Consider the following 26,042-nt stretch of genomic DNA (forward strand, 5'->3'; position numbering starts at 1 on the left):
TTTTTTCTGTACTTTTCCAAAAACCTTTTTTGAGAAAATACTTGTGATATGCTACTATGTTTGCTGAATTGGTTTTCCTTGTCAGTTATTTTTTAGGGACTAGTTTCTGTAAATCTGCAGGACACAAACAGACACTCTTCTTAACCTGAAGAAACCTTGTCCATTCATAAAATTTTAGGCCAGGTCCATTTTGATCTGCACTTTAAGATTTGCTGTTTATCTGCACAATCCACCAGAGGATCACAGGGCTTAAAGTAATATGAAAAGTTTTTCTGGTTGATCTCCTTCAAACGATGTTAACCATCTCAAACAAATTTGTCTAAGTGCAGTGGTCCTTGAGTCAGAAAAATCTGCATTTTTCTTCAGAAGTCATTCTGGTTTTGTCATTATCAGAAACCTTTCTCTTTGTGAAAGGAATATAATTTCTACCTTCCACTGTAGGTGTCTGGGGAGTTCATAGCATGTTCCATATGAAAATGCTGCTGTATCATTTAAGTATGGGCATAGCGTGCAAATGTTGGACACAAAGCAAGCATGTGTTTTAAAGTTACACCTGGTTCCTATTTGATCCAGGCAGCTTGTCTCTTGGTGCCCCATTTCTCTCCACCTCTTCCACATGTTTTCTTTTTTCCTATTGCCTTTGCCTGAAAAGCCAGGACGCTCAGTACCAGCCCAGCTCCACAAACCACTTTCCAGGTCATACTTTATCTGCCTCTCTTCTGTTGTCTCTGACCTCCACCTGCCACTCCAGAAATCCAAGAGGAGTCAAGGCTGGGTTAAAAAGTGCCAGCCCTCTCTGTAGCTCTGTTCTGGGATTGTTATAGGGAGTACTGAATAGTGACACCTCCTGCCTCCCAGAGGCTACCATGCAAGGAGCAACCTTTCAGCAAGCAAAATGGCCTGGTGACAGCTGCCTATGCTCACGATGAGTTTGCTCTCTCCCGGTTTTGCCTCAGTTTTTCCAAACAGAGGCCAAAGAGCAGGGCTGGGTGTGGAGACCCTTTGAAACTCCCAGTGCTATGTATTTATTTCACCATTCAGTTCCACCTTCTATTATCTCTCTCTCTATCTCTATCTCTCTCTGTCATCATTTTATAGGTACGTTTCCGATAATGTTGCATAAATTTTCTGTAATGATATACTTACTTTAAAAAAAAAAAACTCGTTTGCTATGGCGACCCTGTGTGTCAGAGTAGAACTGTGCTCCATAGGATTTTCAATGGCTGATTAAAAAAAAAAAAAAAACAAAAAACAAAAATTTTTTGTTTTTTTTTTTAGATGCCAGGGCTTTCTTCCAGGGCGCCTCTGGGTGGACTCAAACCTCCAACTTTTTGTCTAACAGCCAAGTGCGTTAACTGTTTACATACCCAGGGACTCCATATTTACTTTAGGGAAAGAAATGTTGTTTTTATTTAATTGCAGAGTGTTTCAAAACTACCCCCTTTATTACAGCTAAACTCATTTGTCATCCACTTCACTCTCTACTTTTCTCTGCCTTTACCCTCAAAACTCCACCCAGAAAACAATTTATACCTATCTCTCTCTCCCTTTTTTTTGGTTCTCTCTCCCTTCCCATACTTGTTCTTTCTTTCCTTTCCCACCCCCCCCCCACCCCCTTTGAGTCTTTCTTTACATCTCTATGGGAGAAATAATAGCATAATCATTAAGCAAGCATGGCTGGAGTAAAAGTTGCTGGGTTCAGAATCTAGGCTCTTTCACTCATTAACTGTGGCAAGTTAGTAAATGTTGCTATCTTTCAGCTTCTTCATCTGTAAAATGGAGATTCTAAAGTTGTTTTAAGGATTACATAAAATAACATACAATAATTTAATTGGAAAAGTACCTGGCACTTAATGAGCAATTAATAAGAGTTAACTATCATTATTTCTCCTATAAGAACACCTTCTGATTCCCACCTGACAAACTGGCCCTTTCCTCCTCAAAACCTAGCCCCTTCATGAAAACTTTTTGACCAACTTGTTGAGGTCATTAAAATAATTCCTGCATTTCCCCTCTGATCAGTGATAATAATTGGTTTATTTGTGTGTCCAATTCAAGGGTTCATGCACATTTTTCTTATCCTAGCCATAACATTACTCATTTGTACAACTGTAACTCGACAAAAGTTGAGTATTTCCTGTGTGCAGTCCCCTGCCAGGTATTTTAGGGACTACAGAAGAAATCTAAAACATACTCCCCTGCCCTCAAGAAACTTAAATTCTTGTAACTGTAGGCTAAATTTTCCTGGAGCATTATCTCATAGCTCCTAACTGCTCTAAAAAAAAAAACTAGTGAGGTTTTATTATGGTTTTTGTAATAAGTTTTCAGGGTTATTGTATGTAATGGTTTCTTTCAACATCTAATGGCAAGGTAACAATTCATTAATAGCTTTTGACTCCTGCTTATCAGTGAAAATTTGAAGTTGTCTAGAGATTTCCTAATGTATATTTATAAAGGTGTGTTTATGAGAGTGTGTGGGGTGTGTGTTGCATGTGTGTGATTACAGAATTCCTTAATGAAGAGCGAATCTTGCAAAATATTCCGTGAGGGTTAGTCTACCTCCTCGTAGACTCACAAAAAACTCTCTGGATAATAATATTCTTAAATATTTTTAGACCATTTATAGTTTTATGAGTGAAAAGAGTTTTTACTATACTAAAGATCCAACATAAGGACAGAAAATAGCTTCTTTTTGAATTTCTAGCAGAATTACATAAGAGAATATTGAGTAAAAAGTTACTAGACTCTACCTTGTTTCATTACTATTAGAGCAAGAAATTCTCATTGTCTTTCATCATCATTGTTAGCAGCAATGAATATATAGTATGTGTGTTTTCTTTAGAAGATGATGATAATTACTGAAAATACAAAGAGGAATAAGATATAGTTTCTACCCACAGGTATTTTATATTCTAATTGGACAAACTGTACCAATTAGGATCATGAATTCCTCAAGGTCAGGAACTGTACCTTACCCGTCTTTGCATGCCTGTGTCTGTCACAGTGTTGGCACATAACCCAGGGTCAGTAAATTTTGTGGAATGAATGAATGAATAAATAAATGAACAATTAACGATAGAAGGTACAAGAGGAGGAAATGGTGTGGTACAAAAGGTGTCAGAAAAAAGAGAAAATTGATTTGAATTTAGTTAGAACTTGAGTTAGCACTGTAACTGACCCTTGAAGAAAAAGTAGGGATCAGATAAGCAGAAAAAGATTAAGAAGTTGAGGTATGTTCAAGGGCTAGTGAATAGAACAGTTAGCTAAAGGATTATGGAAGGCCCTGACTTTTTGCCTGAGAAGTTAAAAACTCAATTCTATGAAAAGTAAGTACTATAAAGGGTTTTTGAACAAGTAGTTGATAGGTGCAGAGAAGTGTTTTAAGAAAAGTAATGCTGGATTGCAGGGTGCATAGCTGGTGCAACAGTTTAACTGTGCTTAGCGGCATTCAAGGTTGGCAGTTGGAAAATGCCCAGAGGCTCCTGGAAAGAAAGACCTGGTGATCTGCTTCCAAAAATCAGCCATTGAAAATCCTATGGAGCACAGTTCTACTCTGACACATGTGGGGTCACCATGAGTCAGAGTAGACTCCATGGCAACTGGGTAATGCACGATCACAATGGGGAGAGGCAGGGAATGAGGAGAAAATTAGAAGATTACAGTAGTCAAGACTAATGATTAAGGGGACTCGCATGTGAGGAACAGCAATAGGATGGAACACAGTGGTAGATCTAAGAGTCTTTATGAAGGAGAAACTGACTTGCCTGTGACTGGCTGGATGTGAAGGGACAAAAGGAATGAGGAATCCAGGACTACTTCCTGGTTCTGAGCCTGAGTGACTGTGGAAATAGTGATGCATCTTACATAAGGAGGAGTCCCAAAGGCAGTCAGTATGTGGTGGAACGGCGATTCTGTTACAGGCATGTTGTATTTGAGGTGTCAGCAGAACATCCTGGCAGAGGCAGCTAAAGATACACAGCTGGAGATGGTAATTTCAAGGAGGAATTGAAACAGATAAAGTTTTTAAGGGAAAGAGTATGAGCAGAGCTTGAGAGTCTTGGGCTCAGTCTTCAAGGCATGCCAATTGAGGACAACTCAACAAAAAGATAAGTAATGAAGACAATCAGGACTGTGTGGTATCAGAGAACCAAAGGAAGAGGAGGATTTCAAAAAGCAAGAATTGGTTAATAATTTTAAATACTAGAGAACTGTTATGTACTGAATTGTGTCTCCCAAAAAAGATATGTTAAAGTAATAACCCCTAGCATCTGTGAAAGTGACCTTGTTTTTAAATAGGATCTTTAAAGATTTTATAAGTTAACATGAGGTCATATCAGAATGGGGCAGATTCTAATCCAAACTAAGTGGTGTCCTTATAAAAGAGAAGAAGAGACACAGAGAGATAAACACATGGCCATGTAACCATGGAGTTATTCTGCAACTACAAACCAAGAAATTTCTGGGGCTACCAGAAGCTATGGAAACCTTGGTGGCATCGCGGTTTAAAGTTCAGCTACTAACCAAAGGTCTGTGGTTCGAATCCACCAGGCGCTCCTTGGAAACCTTATGGGGCAGTTCTACTCTGTCCTATTGAGTTGCCATCGAGTTGGTTCCGACTCACAGTGACTCTGTAGGACAGAGTAGAGCTGCCCCGTAGTTTCCAAGGAGTACCTGGTAGATTCAAACTGCCGACCTTTTAGTTAGCAGCTGTAGCTCTTAACCACTATGCCACCAGGGTTTCCACATCACTATAAAAAATGCATTAAATTAAAAAAGTCAGTAGGAGATGAATAAAGAATCAGAAATGAAGATTCCCCCTAAAATAATTACCCAAAATTGTTAAAGTTTAAAAAGACTGGTAATACCAAGTATTGATCAATTGACACAACCATTTTGGAGAAAACTGTCGTTATCTATCTTGCTGAAGATGTCACCCAACAGTGTCTTAAACGCTAGCAAGCGGCCATCTAAGATGCATCAATTGGTCTCAACCCACCTGGATCAAATGAGAATGAAGAACACCAAGGACACAAGGTAATTACGAGCCCAAGAGACAGAAAGGGCCAGATAAACCAGAGGTCACATCAGCCTGAGACCAGAAGAGCTAGATGGTGCCCGGCTTCAACCGATGACTGCCCTGACAGGGAACACAACGGAGAACCCCTGAGGGAGCAGAAGAGCAGTGGGATGTGGACCCCAAATTGTCGTAAAAAGACCAGGCTTAATGATCTGACTGAGACTAGAAGGACCCCAGTGGTCATGGCCCCTAGACCTTCTGTTGGCCCAGGACAGGAATCATTCCCAAAGCCAACTCTTCAGACATGGATTAGACTGGACAGTGGGTTGGAGAGGGATGCTGGTGAGGAGTGAGCTTCTTGGATCAGGTGGACACTTGAGACTATGTTGGCATCTCCTGCCTGGAGGGTAGAGGAGAGGGTAGAGGGGGTTAGAAGCTGGCAAAATGGACATGAAAAGAGAGAGTGGAGCGGGCTGTCTCATTGGGGGAGAGCAATTGGGAGGATGTAGCAAGGTGTGTATGGGTTTTTGTGTGAGAGGCTGACTGGATTTGTAGACTTTCACTTAAAGCACAATAAAAATTAAAAAAAAAAAAAGATGTACCCAAAAGAAATGTGCGCACTTGAGTACCATGAGGCATATATAAGAACATTCATCAAAGCATTATTTGTAATAACCAAAAATTATGAACAACCCCAAAATCCAAGAGCAGCAAAATGGAAACACAAATTTGATGTACTTACACAATAGAACACTATACTGAAGAGGTCAGCAAACTTTTCTGTAAAGGGCCAGATAGTAAATATAGCCCTAAGGGCACAGTGGTTAAGGGCTCACTGCTAACCGGAAGGTAGGCCATTTAAATACACCAGCCGCTCCTTGGAGACCCTATGGGGCAGCCTACTCTGTCCTGTATGTGTGAGGACTATGAGTTGGAATGGACTCGACAGCAAATGATTTGGTCACAATCATAGGGTCTCTGTCACAACTCTGCCATTGCAACTCAAAAGCCACCATAGCACAGGCTGTAGTTTGCGAATCCCTACTATGTTGTTGTTAGGTACCGTTGAGTTGATTCCAACTCATAATGACCCCATGTGGCAAAGTAGAACTGCCCCATAGGGTCTTCTAGGCTGTAGTCTTTACAGAAACAGATCACCAGGTCTTTCTCCCATAGAGCAGCTGAGTGTGTTCGAACTGCGAACCTTTCGGTTAGCAGCCGAGCACTTAACTGTTTGTGCCACCAGATGCTTCTTACACTGCAGTGGAAATGAACAAGCTACAACTACACAAGATGAATCTCATAACCATAATGATGAGGGTAAGAAGACAGACACAAGAGTACATACTGTATGATTCCAATTACATAAATCTCAAAAATTGGCCAAACCATCGAGTTTAGGGGTGCATTCTTGGGTGGTAAACTAAAAAGAAGAGCTAGGAAGTGGTTACCATAAAAGTCAAGGTAGTGGGAACCTTTAGTGGGGTGGGGAGGGGGTGTGACTGGAAAGGGCCAAATTTTCCAAAAGGGGATTTTCTGGAGTGCTAACCGTTTTCTAATTTTTCATTGGACAGTAGTTACCCAAGTTGGCAGTTTTAAGTATGTTTTGTGCATTTTTTTTTTTTTTTTTGGTATGTTACATTTCTCAAAAAAAAGGGAAAAGTTTTAAGGAAAAAAAGACTAAGAAGTGAGGGAAAGGCAAGTGAGGTTGAAAGACAGGACATACAAAGAGTCAGAAGTGAGAGAAATTTTTATATCTGTCCGGGGACCTACAAATAAAGCAGAATGGATGGAGTGTAGCTTCTGAGGGACGCAGCAGGGAAATGTGAGGCCGCAGGGGTTTGAAATAGGCATAATTTGATCTTTCTTAAATCTGCAGAAAATACCACTATATTACTTCAGTTAAATGGTTACCAGAAAGAGGAAGCTTTCATTGAAAACAAAAATAACCTACAATTCAAATGTTATTTATAGAGTAGTTTATGTTTCTAAGTGATTTAAAACATTTTGTTAAGTAAAGATACTCATTTTAACATCATATATTAAATTGCTTAACTATTTATTATCGTCTCACAGCTTTAGCCCAGCTCTTGTCTGAAATTTCCCAAAATCTGAATTAACGTGATCCAAATCAACGAAGTCTTACTTTTCTGTATGTGTTACAGCATAATGACTCTACAGTCTGTCTGTCTGGATTCAATTCCAGCCCTACCATTTACTTACTAGCAATTTGAACAAGTTACCTCATCTGTCTGTTCCTTGAGTTTCCTCATCTGAGAATAATGATAATACCTACTTTATAGAGTTTTTTAAATTGACTAATTAAAATTGGGCACATAAGCATTTATCATAGTGCCTGGCACAATATATGCATTTGGTGAATGTTACTTGAAGTCCCTGAGTGGTACAAACAGTTAATATGCTCAGCTGCTAACTGAAAGGTTGGAGGTTCAAGTACACCCAGAGGTACCTAAGACAAAAGTCCTGGCAATCTACTTTCAAATAGTCTACCCACCTACCCAGTGCCATCGAGTCTATTCCAACTCATAGCAACCCTATAGGACAGAGTAGAACTGCCCCATAGAGTTTCCAAGGAGCGCCTGGCAGATTCGAACTGCTGACCATTTGGTTAGCAGCTGTAGCACTTAGTTACACCAGGGTTTCCTTCAAATAGTCAGCCATTGAAAACCCTGTGGAATACAGTTCTACTCTAATACACATGGGATCACCATGAGTCAGAATTGACTCAATGACAATTGGTTTTCTTTATATGTTTCTTTCTATTTTTCACTATAATTACTAGATATAATATGGAAATTCACTATGTTCCCTTTTGAAAATAATACTGTAAAATTCCTTGCCAGTGTTTGCACAATGTATCTTTAGATAAGGAAACAGTGGTTCATAAATATTTCGAAAATATATACCAATCTTTAGAGGTAAACTGGAAGAAAGAACATCTAGATAAACGTATACCTTGAAATATTTTCGTAGAGTTACATCATCAGAGCAAAGCTTTTGTTATTGAACAAGTTTGCTTTATACTGAAATATTTTTTTTCTATTTTTAAAATTTGATCTTTGTCCATGAAGCTTTTTTAAGCAAAGGAGCTTGAAAAAAAGTCTGTTGATTTTTAACTTTGAAACTATTAGAATAAATGAAAGAATGTTGCTTTGCCTTCAGCATTTCCAATTTTAATTTAAATAATCTACTTTGCATTTGTATAATTTTCAAATAAATTGAAAAATGCTTTCATTCATCCTGTGATCAGTTCCTCACAATAGCCTTGTAAGGCGTAATAAACCTTTTACAAATCAGGTAGCGTCAGTGACACAGTAACCAGCCACATCCATTAGCTCTGTGAACACCACCATTTATTCCTTCTCCCAAAAAACTAAGAAAGCACTGCTGATGGTCGTGGAGCTAAGAAGAGAAAGATGGCTTGCAGCTGGTGCTAACCACCTGTGCTATTCAAATTCTAGCCAAAACAACCACTACCTCCCCCTGAATTTCCAGTGGTTAAAAGGTAGAAGTTGTTTTTTTTTTTAAAAGGTAGAGCCTCTGATATTGCTGCCCCAGTGTACAGACATCAGATCAAGGGTTTGGCCTCAGGCACAGCCTATTGTGGCTCACTCTGGTGAGCACTGATTAAAAGTCCTCACTCTACGTGCACAGCTCTCACCTTTCTCTCATCTCTAAGCCGAATCAGGTTTGCATACCTAGCAAGCTCCAAACAGCCTTCCAGTCTCGTTTCGGCACAGTTTAAAATATTATTGAGAATCAGGGAAATTACATGGAGGGAAGTTCTCAACAAAGTTCCCAGATTGGTTTTTCCTGTTTTCTTGCTCCTGTTTTACTTTTCTTGAAAGGGGACATGTTTAATGCAAGTCGAAATACAGAATAAGAAACAGCTTGTTAATAGAGTGAATCTCAGCCCCCCATCACCACCATCCTACTATCTCCATTAATGAGGAAGAATTTGATCACTTCTTCTGTGTCTCAGGAGGCTGGACACTATCTAAGATGGTCTAAGTGGCCTGGCCCAGACTTGGGCAGGCTCTGGTCTACAGAATCCCTGGGGTGACCTAGAGCAGAAGTCACAAACCAACAAATCATGGGTCACATTCAGCATTCAGACAGTTCTCGGTGTGTACAGTGTGTTAAAATATTTGGATTGTCACTTTTCAAAACTGGGAGAGGAGTCCTTGGGTGGTACAAATGGTTAAGTGCTCAACTACTAATCAAAAGATTGGCAGTTTGAACCCACCCAGAGGTACCTCGGAAGTCAGTCCTTGTGATCTGCTTCTGAAACCCTTGAAAACCCTGTGGATCACAGTTCTACTCTGCACACATGAGGTTGCTATGAGTCCAAATTGACTCAACAACAACTAACAACAACATGTAAAAATTGGGAGAAATTACATAATAATCTAGATTTTGGGTTTTCTTAAAAATCAGAAGATCCAGTAACACTAGGCCCCCATCCCCACATGGCAGCACTGGCTAGAACTGCTATACTCTTTAGATGGGTCTTTGAGCTTTCTCCAGGTCCCACAGCCTCCTCCAGCTCAGCTCTCTTCTTGGCTTTATCAGACTATGGGCATTTGAGACAGGGACTCAGTGCAGTAGATCATTGTCAGTTAGGGAACCCCAATCTTGAGTGTAAGTTATGGATCTCGGATCTAGAGTTTCACACACTGGGAGCCATGTTTTGGATTTTTAAACCAACAATAACTTACCTCTGAGGACAAACTAATCTCAAACTTTGTTCTCTGAGCTAGACCACCAAGAGACAGGTTGCATGGCTGATATTTGAGTGTTCACTTTGTGCCAGGCCTAGGCTCATGTTCTATAGTTACCATCAAAACAACTCTATAAAGTGAATATGATTATTCATCCCTGTTTCACAAATACAGAAACTGAGGCTTGGAGAGGTAAAGTAACTTGTTTCAGATCACATACCTAATACATGTCAGAACTAGGATTTGAACCCAGGCAATTTGACTTCAGAGCCCAATGTTCTTAGCCGGAATAGTGTGCACCTGTCTTTCACAGAAGAGGGCCTTATTCAAGGAAGCAACCAAAACTTGTGACAGCTGAGCCCTGGTGGTGCAATGGTTAAGTGCTCTGCCGCTCCTTAGGCAAAAGATGTGGCAGTCTGCTTCCACAAAGATTAAAGCCTTGGAAATCCCATGGGATGGTTCTCTGTTTTATAGGGTCACTATAAGTCATAATCGACTTGACAGCAATGGGTATGTACCAGATACTTTCTTGGAAAAATACTAATTCATTTAATCCTCCTAACAGTCCCATAAGGTAGATTCTATTATTATCCTCGTTTTACAGATGAGTAAATTGAGGCATAGGGAAGGGAAGTACCTTCCCAAGGAGAGACTACACCCATGATGATCTGCTCAGCGCACACTTCAGTGAGCCTCCTTCCCACAGAGGCAGTTTTCCTTCAAATGGCCTACAAACACATTAGATAAACTTTTAGTTTTTAATTAGTTTGTGGTCAGGTAAAACTCCTATGATTTTTTTTTTCCCCCAAAAAATGGACATATGTTAAATCAGACTTCCCTCATTCTGTGTTTCAAATTTAAGGGAAGAATTTTGAATTTATCCCTTTTTTTTAACTTTGGAACCTTTTTTTAAACTTTGGGACCAAACCAAGAGCTTTTCAGATCTTCATTTTCTTAGTCAATGTATTAACAACCACTTCTTTTGTATACAGTTTACCATTTTGCATTGACTAATGTACCATTGATTAATGTACCATTGATTATAAAATACATTACTTTATTTACCAATAAGAGAGAAAAAATGCTACCAACTAAACTATTACTATTTTTTTTTATCACTTAGGAATTGTATTTTTTATTTATGGTAAAAGCTCTTTTAGACATTTTTAAACATAGATTTTTTTGTTACATCTTGTACATACATAAAAAAGGAAAAATTAAGTGAAATAAATTAGTTAAGATATTCCTAAAACTTGTTCACATTCAGCCCAAATCTTCTGAACCACTTTCAGACTCAGAGCTATCATGTCCCCATTTTTCCACACAGTAATGTCCCCTGAGCTGTCAACAGTGCTAGTGTCTAATGCTCTGTTCTCTAGAGAAGCAACACCAGTGAAGCATCTAGATATATAAAGGGAGAGAGAGATTTGTATCAAGGAAATGGCTACCGTGGTTGTAGAGGCTGGAAAGTCCAAAGTCCTTGGGTTAGGCTGGAGGCTTCTCCTGACTCATGTAGCTATAGGGGCTGGTAAATCCAAGACCAGCAGGCCAGACAATAGCCCTCTGGCTCACAGGCTGTGGAGGCCACAAATCCCAAAATGGGCACGTAAGCTGCTAGCTTAAGTCCCAAGAACTGTAGGCCAGGTGAACAGGAGCCAGCTGCAGGATCCAGAGCGAGCAAAAATGCAAGCCTTGCCAGAAACTCTACCTATATTGGATGCAGGTCACACCCCCAAGGATACTCCCCTTCAACTGATTGGCTTCTCACAGGAGATCCCATCATGAAAGTGATCACATTATATCAGATCTCATAATAGAGATGATTACGTCATTATACAACAGCCAAACTACATCGTAACTGCCAAACCACTGAGATTCATGGCCTACCCAAGGTGATACACAATCTTAATGATCACAGATAATAACACAGCATTTCTTAAAAGAGTGCTGGGCTTTTCTTCCAAGTAGTAGAAATCTATTCAGTAAGTTTGATACTGGGACTTTCTTGATATTGCCCAAGGTTACCATTGGAAAGTTCCCAGGCAATGACCAGAACTCATTCTTCTTTAAGTGATCCTTGAACAATTTGTTGACTTTTACCTGTCCAGTTACTCAACGTGAAAAAAAAAAAAGCAAACTTAAATGAAGTTCTGGTATCTGCTATAACATGCATGAACCTTAAAAACATTATGCAATAGATCTTACCAGAGATGTAAAAGACTTATACAAAGAAAACTACAGTACACTTCTGCAAGAAACCAAAAGAGACTTAAGTAAGTGGAAAAACATACCTTGCTCATGGATAGGAAGACTTAACATTGTAAAAATAATTATTCTACCAAAAGTGATCTATACATTTAATGCAATTCCGATCCAAATCCCAACGACATTCTTTAATGAGATGAAGAAACAAATCACCTACTTAATATGGAAGGGAAAGAGGCCCCGGATAAATAAGGCATTACTGAAAAAGAAGAACAAAGTGGGAGGCCTTACTTTACCTGATTTTAGAACCTATTATACCGCCACAGTAGTCAAAACAGCCTGGTATTGTTACAACAATAGATACATGGACCAATGGAACAGAATTGAGAATCCATACATAACTCCATCCACATATAAGCAGTTGATATTTGACAAAGGCCCCAAAACAGTTAAATGGGGAAAAGACAGCCTGTTTAACAAATGGCGCCGGCATAACTGGATAGCCATCTGCAAAAAAATGAAAGAAGACCCATACCTCACTCCATGCACAAAAACTAACTCAAAATGGATCAAAGACCTAAATATAAAATCTAAAACGATAATGATCATGGAAGAAAAAATAGGGACAACGTTAGGAGCCCTAATACATGGCATAAACAGTATAGAGAACATTACTAACAATGCAGAAGAAAAACTAGATGAGTGGGAGCTCCTAAAAATCAAACACCTATGCTCATCCAAAGACTTCACCAGAAGAGTAAAAAGATCACCTACAGTCTGGGAAAAAGTTTTTAGCTATGACATTTCCGATCAGTGCCTGATCTCTAAAATCTACATGATACTGCAAAAACTCAACTACAAAAAGACAAATAACCCAATTAAAAAATGGGCAAAAGGTGAATAGACACTTCACTACAGAAGACATTCAGGTAGCTAATAGATACATGAGGAAATGTTCACGATCGTTAGCCATTAGAGAAATGCAGATCAAAACCACAATGAGATTTCATCTCACTCCAACAGGGCTGGCATTAAGCCAAAAAACATAAAAGAATAAATGTTGGAGAGGCTGTGAAGAGATTAGAACACTTCTACACTGCTGGTAGGAATGTAAAATGGTACAACCACTTTGCAAATCGATTTGGGGCTTCCTTAAAAGCTAGAAATAAAACTACCATATGATCCAGCAATCCCACTCCTTGGAATATATGCTAGAGAAATAAGAGCCTTTACACGAACAGATATATGCACACCCATGTTTATTGCAGCACTGTTTACAATAGCAAAAAGATGGAAGCAACCAAGGTGCCCATCAACAGATGAATGGATAAATAAATTATGGTATATTCACACAATGGAATATTACACATCGATAAACAACAGTGAGGAATCTGTGAAACATTTCATAACATGGAGGAACCTGGAAGGCATTGTGCTGAGTGAAATTAGTTGCAAAGGACAAATATTGTATAACCCCGTGCCATCAAGTCAATTCTGACTCACAGCGACCCTATAGGACAGAATAGAACTGCCCCATAGAGTTTCCAAGGAGCGCCTGGTGGATTCAAACTGCTGACCCTTTGGTTAGCAGCTGTAGCACTTAACCACTACGCCACCAGGGTTTCCAATATAATATTGTATAAGACCACTACTATAAGAACTTGAGAAATAGTTTAAACTGAGAAGAAAACATTCTTTTGTGGTTACGAGACGGGGGAGGGAGGGCGGGTGGGAGGGGGCATTCACAAATTAGTAGATAAGAACTACTTTAGGTGAAGGGAAAGACAGCACACAATACAGGGGAGGTCAGCGCAACTGGACTAAACCAAAAGCAAAGAAGTCTCCTGAATAAATTGAATTCTTCAAAGGCCAGCATAGCAGGGGCAGGGGTCTGGGGACCATGGTTTCAGGGGACATCTAAGTCAATTGGCATAATAAAATCTATTAAGAAAACATTCTGCATCCCACTTTGAAGAGTGGCGTCTGGGGTCTTAAACATTAGCAAGCAGCCATCTAAGATGTATCAATTGGTCTCAACCCACCTGGATCAAAGAAGAATGAAGAACATCAAGGATACAAGGCGGCTACAAGCCCAAGAGACAGAAAGGGCCACATGAACCAGAGACTACATCATCCTGAAACCAGAAGAACTAGATGGTGCCTGGCTACAACCGATGACTGCCCTGACAGGGAACACAACAGAGAACCCCTGAGGGAGCAGAAGAGCAGTGGGATGTGGACCCCAAATTCTCTTAAGACCAGACTTAATGGTCTGACTGAGACTAGAAGGACCCCGGTGGTCATAGCTCCCAGACTTTCTGTTGGTCCGGGACAGGAACCATTCCCAAAGCCAACTCTTCAGACAGGGATTGGACTGGACAATGGGTTGGAGAGGGATGCTGGTGAGGAGTGAGCTTCTTGGATCAGGTGGACACTTGAGACTATGTTGGCATCTCCTGCCTGGAGGGGAGATGAGAGGGGGTTAGAAGCTGGAGAAATGGACACAAAAAGAGAGAGTGGAGGAAGTGGGCTGTCTCATTAGGGGGAGAGTAATTGGGAGTGTGTAGCAAGGCGTATATGGGTTTTTGAGAGACTAACTTGATTTGTAAACTCTCACTTAAAGCAGAATAAAAATTATAAAAAAAAACATTTTGCTAAGTTAAATAAGTCAGACACAAAGGACAAATATTGTATGAACCATGAAGTATCTAGAATAGACAAGTTCATAGACACAGAAATTAGAGAATACCAGGGGCTGAAGGAGAGGGAAATGGAGAGTTATTGTTTAATGGGTGCAAAGCATCTATTTAGGGTGATGAAAAAGTTTTGGAAATAGACAGTGGAAATGGCTGTACATCATTGTGACTATACATGCTGCTACTGAATTGCACACTTAAAAATTATAAAATTGAAGTTTTGTTATACATGTTTTCCCACAATAAAAAAAATTATTATTAAAAAAAAATACCAACTTCATTCATGTAATGATAACCCACTGCCGTTGAGTGATATCCGCATCATAATTATCACCTGGCCTATGGTCATTAAAATGCCAAGAGGATTTCCAAATCAAGGCACACCCCTTATTCTTATATTGAATTTTATAATTTACAAAGATACATTTTCACAAAAATGAAATGCTCACCCCACCAATATTTTTGTAAGTTTTCAGCCACAATCTATATACTTTCATCTTCCACTTTTGTCAAGTAAATAATATTTTCAGAATAAGCTTTAAAATTTCTTACACTTTCACTCACTTTTTTTAAAGTTTTTGTTTAATATACCTTGCTATATAATTGGGAACCCTGATGGTATAGTGGTTAAGAGCTATGACTGTTAACCAAAAGATTAGCAGTTCGAATTCACCAGGTGCTCCTTGAAAACTCTATGGGGGCAGTTCGCTATGCACGCTATGAGTCGGAATCAACTCGACGCCAACAGGTTTGGTTTTTTGTTTTGCTGTATAATCAAGTATATTTGCTAGGAAAGTATCAAAGTTCTTTATTTTCCTTGTATCACTTTTGAGGAATGTAGCATATCGTGTCTTTTTAAACCAATAAACCAGATGCCATTATGCTTAAAAAGATCTTTGACATATAATCTTTAATGATGAGGGTGCTACTATAGAACTAAAAGAGTAGAAGAATATTAACTGCTAACTCCTGAGCATCTGGTGAAAATACAGAATAACTGCAAACATTTTTTAAAATATTCTATGTGTAGTAACATCCTAAGTGCCTCTCTGAAGCACTTCTTAAGTGCCCTTTATGTGTTGTGTTGTGTCCTGTATTGCTCCACTCTCTGGGATGGTGGCAAGATCACAGAGAACGAGCAGAGTATCGGGCTGCCTAAATTGCTCTGAACTTGAACCCATGGCACCAGGAGAGTACACTTTTTCCCAATCCTGAGTTCTTAATTTGTGAGGTTTCCTTCCAAGCACTGGTGTCAGAGTAGATCAGTGAAACAATACATGACATCACAGTGATTCCAACCAAAGTCAGCAAGAGAAGCAAGGCCAGCAATATCCAAAGCCCTCCCAAGCCCACAAGCTCAAGTGAACCCTTTTAAATACAAACCACACTCTTTCCCTTTGTGATATCATTCTTTTTCCGTAGTACAATCCTCTCCCAAATTCCCCTCCAGATCTCACCCCAAGATAGAGCTAATCAAACTTTATGTAGCTTCACCTCTCTTCATTGCAATGTGATTTTTCTCATTGTAATTTAATTAATGTAAGGTGAGGCCTTATGCTAGAGCATAAAATGAATATAGCCTTTAACTCTACCTGGTGTGATAGTCACTAGGTTATTGACCACCCTCACTTTTACGATCAAAAGAATGAAAAGTAATTCCACAACATTGCCTCTGTCTTTTTGTGTTTTGTCTCTCTCCTACGAGGCCTAGATAATTTACACAATTGTTCCTGAATTTAGTAACGTAACTTTTTTGTTTCCACTAGCCAACGTGGATAGTTTTACCTCATTCTATGCATTAATTTCACCCCTTCATTCCTTTTATAAACAGTATCTCCAACTAAATATACCACCTAAGGAACATGTTAGACGTAAAAGACGAATCGGACAAATTCCTTGACCTTAAGGAATTCTCAGTCTAACAGCAGAGGCAGACATATAAACAAATGACTATAACACAGTCTGATAAGGGCACTAAGAGCAGTACCAGCAGCACAGAGGAAAGAGTGATTAACTTGTAATCCGGAGCAGGGAAGGAAAGGAAGGCCTAGTGACATCGAAACAGTGTAGCAGGGTCAAGAACTCCAAGAAGTTCAGGCTTGCCAAAGCAAGACTTACAAGAGGCAGGATGACAAGAATTGAGGCTGAATAAGTAGGCAGAGGCCAGACCATGAAGGTCCTTTTGTATTGTGCTAAATCTTTTCCACTCTCTGCAGTAAACAAGTAGCTGCATTAAAGGATTGGATTTTCTTTAAATTCTTGAAGGATTAGTATGTAATTCTAAAACTAAGTTTACTTATGTTTCGTTCCTTACTCTTCAGGGTTTATTCCATTTTATTTTATAGTTTTTCAGTTCCTTTGTTTAGAAATCAGAGCTAACAGTCAAAATACTGAAAAGAATACAACCAAATGAACCACCAAGTGGATTGCCACACCAACCAGGCAGGGCTGGGCTGTTTACAATGAAGTCCAGCTGTTAATTCAAAGTCCAGGACCGTTCTTTCTCTTTGTTTTCATTCCTATTCATAAAGATGAAAAGAATGTATTGTAAACAGAATATTAGTTTAAGTCCAAGAGAGGATGAAAAATTGGAGGAAATGAATTCATCCTGGTTTATATAACTTTTCTGTTGAGTGCTTTATTTTAATTTGAGAACTTGGCGTGAATACCAACTGATGGTGGATTTCTTTTCCATCGCATGCGTATTAATGTCAGGGGAGGAAGGAATTTCCTCTGACCCTTCTTCCTTGTCTGCTTCTTAACCTCCTTCCTGTGTTGGGGCAACCAGCAGCAGCTCTTTGCTGGACACCACTGACCACACTGAGGCAAGACTAAAAACCAACACTGCCCCTATCTGGAAATCATTTCGTATGTTCTGTTACTCGAGAGATGATCAGATTGCAGGTCTATTTCTAGATATTAATTCTTGATTGTTTTCCAGAAAAATGAAAAACATTGTTACAGGAAAAAAAAAAAGAGTTGTCTTTTTGTTTTTTAATTATTATTGCTGGAACATTAAGAATTTTTCCCCAAATAATACACCCTTTTCCTTGTACTATTTTAAAGATCGTACAGATTGTACTATTCTACTGTTTCTACAGATTTGACCTGTTACAGGGGATGGTTCAATTGCATATTGATTTTGCATTTAAATTCCCTCTACATCTAGAATTTTTACTCATTAAAAAGAACTTCTGAATGTCTTTACTTTTCATTTATTTTACTCAAGCATTTATATAAGGTCCATAAGAAATCATATTTTTAGCTTCCTTGAGAAATTTAAAATATGGTGTTTTTGAAGATTAATTCAAATAAGAAAGCGTATCACGATTCCTCCTTAACAAATGCCATTGCTCCCATTTTTAATTTTTAGATCATTACGAATTTTATTCTTAAAGAATTATGTATCATCTTGTCAGCATTATTACAAAAATACTGAATCTTCAAATTAATATTTCTTCTCTAATGTATGTCTTCAATATCCATTACTAGAAATATGGTCATGCAAATGAAATCTTGAGAAATAAAAACCCCATTGCCATCGAGTGAAATCTGACTCATAGCAACTCTATAGTTGTCTTGACTGAAAAAAGCATATAAAGCATTTTATTTTGACTTTAAGACATATCTATAATATTATAGATCTACTAGTTTGTAAAGTCAGCTTTTATTTTTTCTGAAATAAAGTACCAATATATAATACATGTTATTGTAATTTTATTTGAGGTTAAGCCACATGGATATTTTTTCCTATTCATGACTCTAATCACACAGAGATAGAAATAATGTATAACCCAATTTTGTGAATGAAAAGATTTGGCTTTGCTTTTGATGTTTCAGCTTCATCAAACCCAGAAGTCATCAAGATAAATTCAATTCTGGATATAGTAACAAAAGTGGAAGACTATTATCTTAAAGGGTATATTGTTGGGGCTATTCATCCTGTTATACAACCAGTGGGGCAGCGAAAACAGCTACCAGCAAGTTACCTATACAGGGTGGTGCTATGGCGCTTGAAATTAAGGTAAGATGGTACTTAAGAAAACAATCCTAATAAGAGGCTGTGGAGAGTGACAATTTTCTTTTGTTAAAAGAAAAGAAAGTTTGAGCAAAGTGATGGGGAAAAAAAGATAATTAGAGGTTGTTGTTTAAAGCACATTTTCTAGCAGTTGAATCTGGATTAAGGGAAGGAAACATAAACCTCCTTCCTTAAAACTCCTGATTGATTTTAGTTCCTTGCAAACAAACAGACGCTAACTGAGGGTATCAGTAGATATGCGGAAAGGAAAATCAACTCAAGAGGCACCTATACGTTCCCATGGCAACTCCAGCAGATTAGGGAGTAACAGTTAGCTACAAGTATTGTTGGTTGTTAGGATCAGTTGAGTAGATTTTGAGTCATAGTGACCCCATGTGACAGAGTAGAACTGCCCCATAAGGTTTTCTTGGCTGTTACCTTTAAGGGAGCAGATCACCAGGTTTTTCTCCTGCAGAGCTACTGCGTAGACTGAACTCCCAACCTTTCTGTTAGCAGCCCAGTGCTTAACCACTGTGCGTCTAGTTGTGCTGGACTCAGTCTGGTGGAGGCTGTGGTGCTGTGGTCAATTAGTCCTTTGGACTAATATTTCCCTTGTGTCTTTGGTTTTCTTCATTCCCCCTTGCTCCAGAAGAGGTGGGATCAGTGGAGTATATCTTAGATGGCCACTCACAAGCTTTTAAGACAATGATCACTACTCAACAAAGTGGGATGTAGAACATTTTCTTTATAAACTATACTATGCCAGTTGAACTTGATATCCCCTGAAACAATGGTCGCCAGCCCTCAGCCCAGTAATTTGGTCCCTCAGGGAGGTTAGATGTGTCTATGAAGCTTCCATGACCTTGCCTTGGTCAAGCTGTGCTGGCTTCCCCAGTATTCTGTACTGTCTTACCCTTTACCAAAGTTACCACTTATCTATCGTCTAGTTAAGAGTTTTTCCTCCCCACCCCTACCCTCCCTCATAACCATCAAATATTGTTTCTTTCTGTGTAAACTTTTCACAAGTTTTTATAATAGTGGTATCATATAGCATTTGTCCTTTTGTGATTGCCTTATTTCACTCAGCAAAATGCCCTCCTGATTCACCTATGTTGTGAGATGTTTCGCAGATTCATCATTGTTCTTTATTGTTGCAGGTATTCCATTGTGTGTATATAGCATAGTTTGTTTACCCATTCATCTGCTGATGGACACTTACATTGTTTCCATCTTTTTGCTGTTGTGAATAATGCCGCAATGAACGTGGGTGTGCTATATGTCGATTCATGTGACAGCTCTATATATCTCTAGGGTATCTTCCTAAGAGCATGATTGCTGTATCATATGGTATTTATATTTCCAGCCTTTTAGGAAGGGCCATATTGTTTTCCAAAATGGTTGTACATAAGAGTACATGAGAGTTCCAGTCTCACCACAGCCTTTCCAACATTTTCTATTTTCTGTTTGTTTGATTCGTGCCAGTAATGCCAGTGTGAGATGGTATCTCATTGTACTTTTGATTTGCATTTCTCTAATGGCTAGCGATCTTGAGTGTTTCTTATATATCTGTTAGCCACTTGAATGTCTTCTTTTGTGAAGTGTTTTTTCATATCCTTTGCCCATTTTTTAATTGGGCTATTTATCTTTTTGTTGTAGGGATGTTGGATTTACCTATAAACTTTAGAGATCAGACCATTGTCAGATTTGTCATAGCCAAAGTTTTACCCTAGCCTGTAGTTTCTCTTTTTACTCTTTTGGTGAAATCTTTTGATGAGCATAAGTATTTAATTTTTACAAGATCCCAGTTATCTAGTGTATCTCCTGGTGTTTGTGTATTGTTAGTTATGGTTTGTATCCTGCTTATGCTGTGTATTAGGGACTCTAGCATTGTCCCTATTTTTCCTTCTATGATTGTTATAGTTTTTCATTTTATATTCACGTCTTTGATCCATTTTGAATTAGTTTTTGTGTTTCCTGTAAGGTATGGATCCTGTTTCATGCCAGCACCATTTGTTAAAAAGACTGTCTTTTCCCCATTTGATGGGGACTGTAGATGGGTGATTTACATCTGGATTCTTCATTCTGTTCCACTGATTAATGTATCTGTCATTGTACCAGTACCAGGCTGTTTTGACTACCGTAGCTGTATAGTAGGTTCTGAGGTCAGGTAGTGTAAGTCCTCCTACTTTATTCTTCTTCATCAGTAGTGCTTTACTTATCCGGGGCCTTTTTCCTTTCCATATAAAGTTAACGATTATTCTTTCCATCTCGTTAAAGAATGCTATTGGTATTTGGCCATCTCATTCAAGAATGCTGTTGATATTTGGATTGGAATTACATTGTATTTGTAGATTTCTTTGGGTAGAATTGATATTTTCACAATGTTGAGTCTACCTATCCATGAACATGGTATGTTTTTCCATTTATGTAGGTCTCTTTTGTTTTCTTGCAGTAGTGTTTTGTAGTTTTCTTTGTGTAGGTCTTTTATATCCCTGGTTAGATTTATTCCTAAGTATTTTATTTTTTAGGGTTTTTTTTTTTTTTCTTATTATGAATGGGTTGGGTTTATTATGAATGGCATTGCTCTCCTGATTTCTTTTTTGTGGTTCTCTTTACTGGTGTGTAGGAATCCCACTGCTTTTTGTGTGTTTAACTTGTATCCCGCTCTTCTGCTGAATCTTTCTATTAGTTTCAGTAGCTTTTTTGTGAAGTCCTTTGTGTTTTCTATGTATAGTATCATATCATCCACAAATAGGGATAGTTTTACTTCTTCCTTGCCAATTTGGATGCCCTTTATTTCTTTTTCTTGCCTTATTGCCCTAGCTAGGACTTCCAGCGTAATGTTAAATAAGAGTGATGATAAAGGGCATCCTTGTCTTGTTCTGTTCTCAGGGGGTGTGTTTTCAGCCTTTCTCAATTAAGAATGATGTTGGCTGTTGGTTTTGTATGTTGTTGTTACATGTCATTGAGTCAATTCCAACTTATATGTCTTTTATTATGTTGAGGAATTTCACTTCTATACCTGTTTTATTGAGAGTTTTTATCAGGAATGAGTGTTGGATTTTATTGAATGCTTTTTCTGTGTCAATTGAAATGATCATGTGTTTCTTTTCTTTTGTCTTATTTATGTGATTACATTGATTTATTTTCTAATGTTGAACCATCCTTGCATACCTGGTATGAATACCACTTGGTTGTGGTGTATTATTTTTTTGATATGATGCTAAATTCTATTGGCTAGAATTTTACTGAGTTTTTGCATCTATATTCAGGAGAGATATTGGCCTGTAATTGTCTTTTTTTGTGCTTTCTTTGCCTGGTTTTGGTATCAGGGTTATGCTGGCTTCATAGAATGAATTCAGAAGTATCCCTTCCTTTTCTATGCCCTGAAATCGAGTAGTACGGGTTCAACTTCTTCTCTGAATATTTAGTAGAATTCTCCAGTGAAACTATCTGGGCCAGGGTTTTTCGTTGTTGTTGTTGGGAGTTTTTTAATTACCTTTTCAATCTCTTTTCTTGTTATGGTTCTGTTTAGATTTTCAACCTCAGTGTGTATTGGTTTAGGTAGGTAGTGAGTTTCTATAAATTTGTCCATTTCCTCTAGGTTTTCAAATTTGTTGGAGTATAGTTTTTCATAGTACTCTGTTTTGATCCTTCTTACTTCAGTTGGGTCTCTTGTCATGTCCCCATTTCATTTCTTATTTGGGTTATTTGCTTCTTCTTCTGTTTTTCTTTTGTCAGTTTGGCCGATGGTTTGTCAACTTTGTTGATCTATTCAAAGAACCAACTTTTGGTTTCATTGATGCTTTCTATTGTTTTTCTATTCTCTGTTTCCTTTATTTCTGTTCTTATCTTTATTATTTCCTTTCTTCTGATAGCTGTGGGCTTCTTTTGCTGTTCTCATTCTATTTGCTTGAGTTGTATAGCTAATGTTTTATCCCTTTCTTCTTTTTTGATGTGTGCATCTATTACTATAAATTGACCTCTGAGCACTGCCTTTGCTGTGTCTCAAAGGTTTTGGTATGATATGTTTTCACTCTCGTTTGAGACTAGGAATTTTTTTACTTCATTTTTTTATTTCTTCTATTACCCAGTGGCTTTAAAACTAGGTGTTATTTGGTTTCCGTGTATTTGATTTTTTTTCCTTGCTTTTCCTATTAATTTCTACCTTGATGATGGTATGATCACAGAAGATTTTTTTATTATCTCAGTGTTTTGTATTTTGTAGAGGGTTACTTTGTTACCTAAGAAGTGATCTATTCTGGAGAATATCCCATGCGCATTGGAAAAGAATGTGTACTTTGCTGCTGGCAGCTGGAGTGTTCTGTAAATGTCTATGAGGTCAAGTTGGTAGATTGTGGTCTTTAGATCTTCTGTATCTTTGTTGAGTTCCTTTCTAGATGTTCTGTCCTTTACCCAAGAGTGGCGTGTTGAAGTTTCCTATTATTATTGTGGCATTGTCAGTTTCTCTTTTCAGTTCTGTTGAGTTTGTTTTATGTATTTTGAATCCCTACTGTTGGGTGTGTACGTATTTATTGTGGTTATGTCCTCTTTGTGGGTTGCCCTTTAGTCATTGTATAATGTCCTTCCTTGTCTCTTATGATGGATTTTGTTTTAAAGTCTATTTTATCAGAGATTAATATTGCCACTCCTGCTCTGTTTTGATAGTATTTGCTTCGTTTTTTTTTTCCATCTTTTTTAATCGACTCGATGGCACTGGGTTTTCTGGGTTTAATTTTTAGTAAATTTATGCCTTTGTTTCTAAGGTGTGTCTCTTGTAGACAGCATATTGATGGGTCCTGTTTTTTTTAATCCATTCTGGCACTGTCTCTTTATGGGTGCATTTAAGCCATTTACATTCTGTGTGATTATTAATAGATGTGAGTTTACTGTTGTCATTTTGTAGTGCTTTTTTTTTGTGTGTGTGTGGTGCTGACATTTCCTTTGTTCCTCTTACTCTTCTGTGCTGAATTCCTTTTGTATGTGATTTTTTTTTTTTTTTTTCGGTTTTATAGATTTCGTGTTTACTAAGTCTTATGTTTTTCTTTATTTTGATGAGTAGGTTTGCTAACTTTCTTTGTGGTTACCTTGAAATTTACTGCTGTCTTCCTAAGTTTAAACCAGTCTTTTATTACTTGATATTGCCTGGACATCCTCTGCATTTGAAAGTTCTATACCTACACCATTTATTCCCTCTTTTTCATTCTGATATTATTGTCATTTACAGATTGACCTCCCTAGTTCCCTATTGTAAACCTTTTAGTTTTGTTTTCTCATTGAGAGTTCATTACCTAGGTTGGTATCTGGCTGACGCTGTTCTGTGTCCTAGATTCAGGTTATTGTCTGATGTTGGTTCTCTCATTGAAGGACTCCCTTTAATAACTCTTGTAAGTTTGGTTTGGTTTTCATATATTCCTTTAATTTCTGTTTATCTGGAAACATCCTTATTTCACTACCATATTTGAGTGAGATTTTTGCAGGATGTATTATTCTTGGTTGGCAATACTTATCTTTCAAGCTTTATATATGTCATCTCATTGCCTTCTTGCCTGCATGGTTTCTGTTGAATAATCAGAGCTTGGCCTTATAGTGTCCCCTTTGTATGTGACTTTTCATTTTTCTTGAGCTGCTTTCAGAATTCTTCCTTTGTCTTTGGCTTCAGTGAGTGTGATTATGATAAGTCTTAGTGATTTTCTTTTGGGGACTATCTGATATGGGGTTTGTCGAGCTTCTTGGATAGTCAGTTTTTCATCTTTCATGGTATTAGGGAAATTTTCTGTCAGCACATCTGCAATGATCCTCTGAGTCTTCCGCTTTCTCATCCTGTTCTGGAACTCTGATCACACACATGCACCGTCCATTTCTGAAATTGGATTTTTTATCTTTGGGATTTTTGTATGATACCTAGCTGTTTATTTATTTTAACATTTTGTTTCTGCATTATTTTCCTGAATTCTTCCATTACTTTGTCTGTGCTTTCCCTGATTTTGTCTGTATTTTCCATGATTTTGTCTATTTTTTCCTTATTTTTGCCTATGTTTTCATTCATCTCTTGAAGAGCCCTGAACATTAGAGTTTTTAATTCCCTATGAAGTGCCTTTTCTTCTACCAGAAAGTCATCTGGTGTTTTATTTTGGTTGCTTTCTGGAGCTATCTGTCCTGTTTTTTTAAATATGTTTTGATATTGTCTGCTGTCTCTGGGATATTCAGGAATTATTTTCTTCATTTATTGATTGTAGGTTTGTTTATTTCATCCTGATTTCTTGTTTTATTTGGTTATGTCTGAGCAGGCAGGCCGGGCATGTTTTGTTGCATGCTTGTCTGTGGGCATGATACTCCTTACCACCTTGTCCAGGTGGAAAGGGCTGGTCACTCAGCTGTGGTGCAGCAAGGCAGGTCCAGTGAGGAGGATGAGTGGGAATGTGTCATTTGCAGCACAAACTGGGAATGATGTGGCAGGACTAGAGGGCAGTGCAGGGTAGCACAGCACTTGATACTTAGTGCAGATAGGCAGGAGGGAAGGGAGAGGATGTGATGTGCAGAGCTAAGAGGGTGAGAGAAAGAAGAGAGAGAAACAAAAGGAAAAAAGTAAATAAAATGGTGGCACTGTAGGATTCAGCAGGTGGGGCAGGGCAGACCCAGTGAGGCCATGTGCTCATGGAGCCTAAAAGTGGGGGTGGTGCAGACCAGGGAGGCCATGAGCCGGTGGCTCTGTAGCCAACCAGTGTGGCAAGCCTGTCAAGAAGGGGAGGGGATGGTGCACATCGCTAGCTGGGCCGGGAAAAGGAAAGGAAGGAAGAGAGAAGAAACAAGAAAAGCCAAAAAAAAAAAAAAAAAGCATAAAATAAATATAAAGTCAAAACAAAACAAAAATAAATGGCTCTAAAGGAGCCAGCCAGTTGGGGTAGGACAGACCTGGACAGCAGTGAGCTGGTGTCTTTCAGGCTGACTGACCATGGCCCACTGGAAAGCAGCAGAGGCCACATAAAGGGAAGAAGAGTAGGGAGTGGAAAAGCATGTATCCCTGATTACCAGGTGCTCTGTCACCTACTGGGACCTGTGCAAAATTGTCTTCCTGTACTCCTTGTCCATGGTCCTTGGTGTCTGAGGTCCAAGATAGTGAATCCAAACAGCAGAGAGCTGGTGTCTCTGGCTGAGTGACTGTGGCCTGTTGGAAAACAGTGGAGGCCTCATACAGGGATGAAGGGTGGAGGGCAAGAAAGCACATATCCCTGTTTACCAGGTCCTCTGTCTCCTGTTGGAAGCTCTGTGAAGTTGCTTCCTCATACGCCCTGTCTGCATTCCTTGCCAGCTATAGTTCAAGATGGAGAATCCCTGCCGTATTATCCAGTAGGGGACCTCCA

General features: G+C 38.6%; 1 protein-coding gene across 1 annotated transcript in view; it reads left to right on the forward strand.

The window, feature by feature from the left end:
* RFTN2 (raftlin family member 2) overlaps positions 1-26,042 on the forward strand; it is a 97,058-nt gene that overhangs the window by 2,311 nt on the left and 68,705 nt on the right. The window contains exon 2 of the mRNA XM_003406151.4: positions 18,501-18,684. Within this exon, the coding sequence (XP_003406199.1) occupies positions 18,501-18,684 (184 nt within the window). The remainder of the gene's footprint in view (positions 1-18,500; positions 18,685-26,042) is intronic.

The sequence above is a fragment of the Loxodonta africana genome, chromosome 6, assembly GCF_030014295.1.
Source record: "Loxodonta africana isolate mLoxAfr1 chromosome 6, mLoxAfr1.hap2, whole genome shotgun sequence".
NCBI lineage: Eukaryota > Metazoa > Chordata > Mammalia > Proboscidea > Elephantidae > Loxodonta > Loxodonta africana.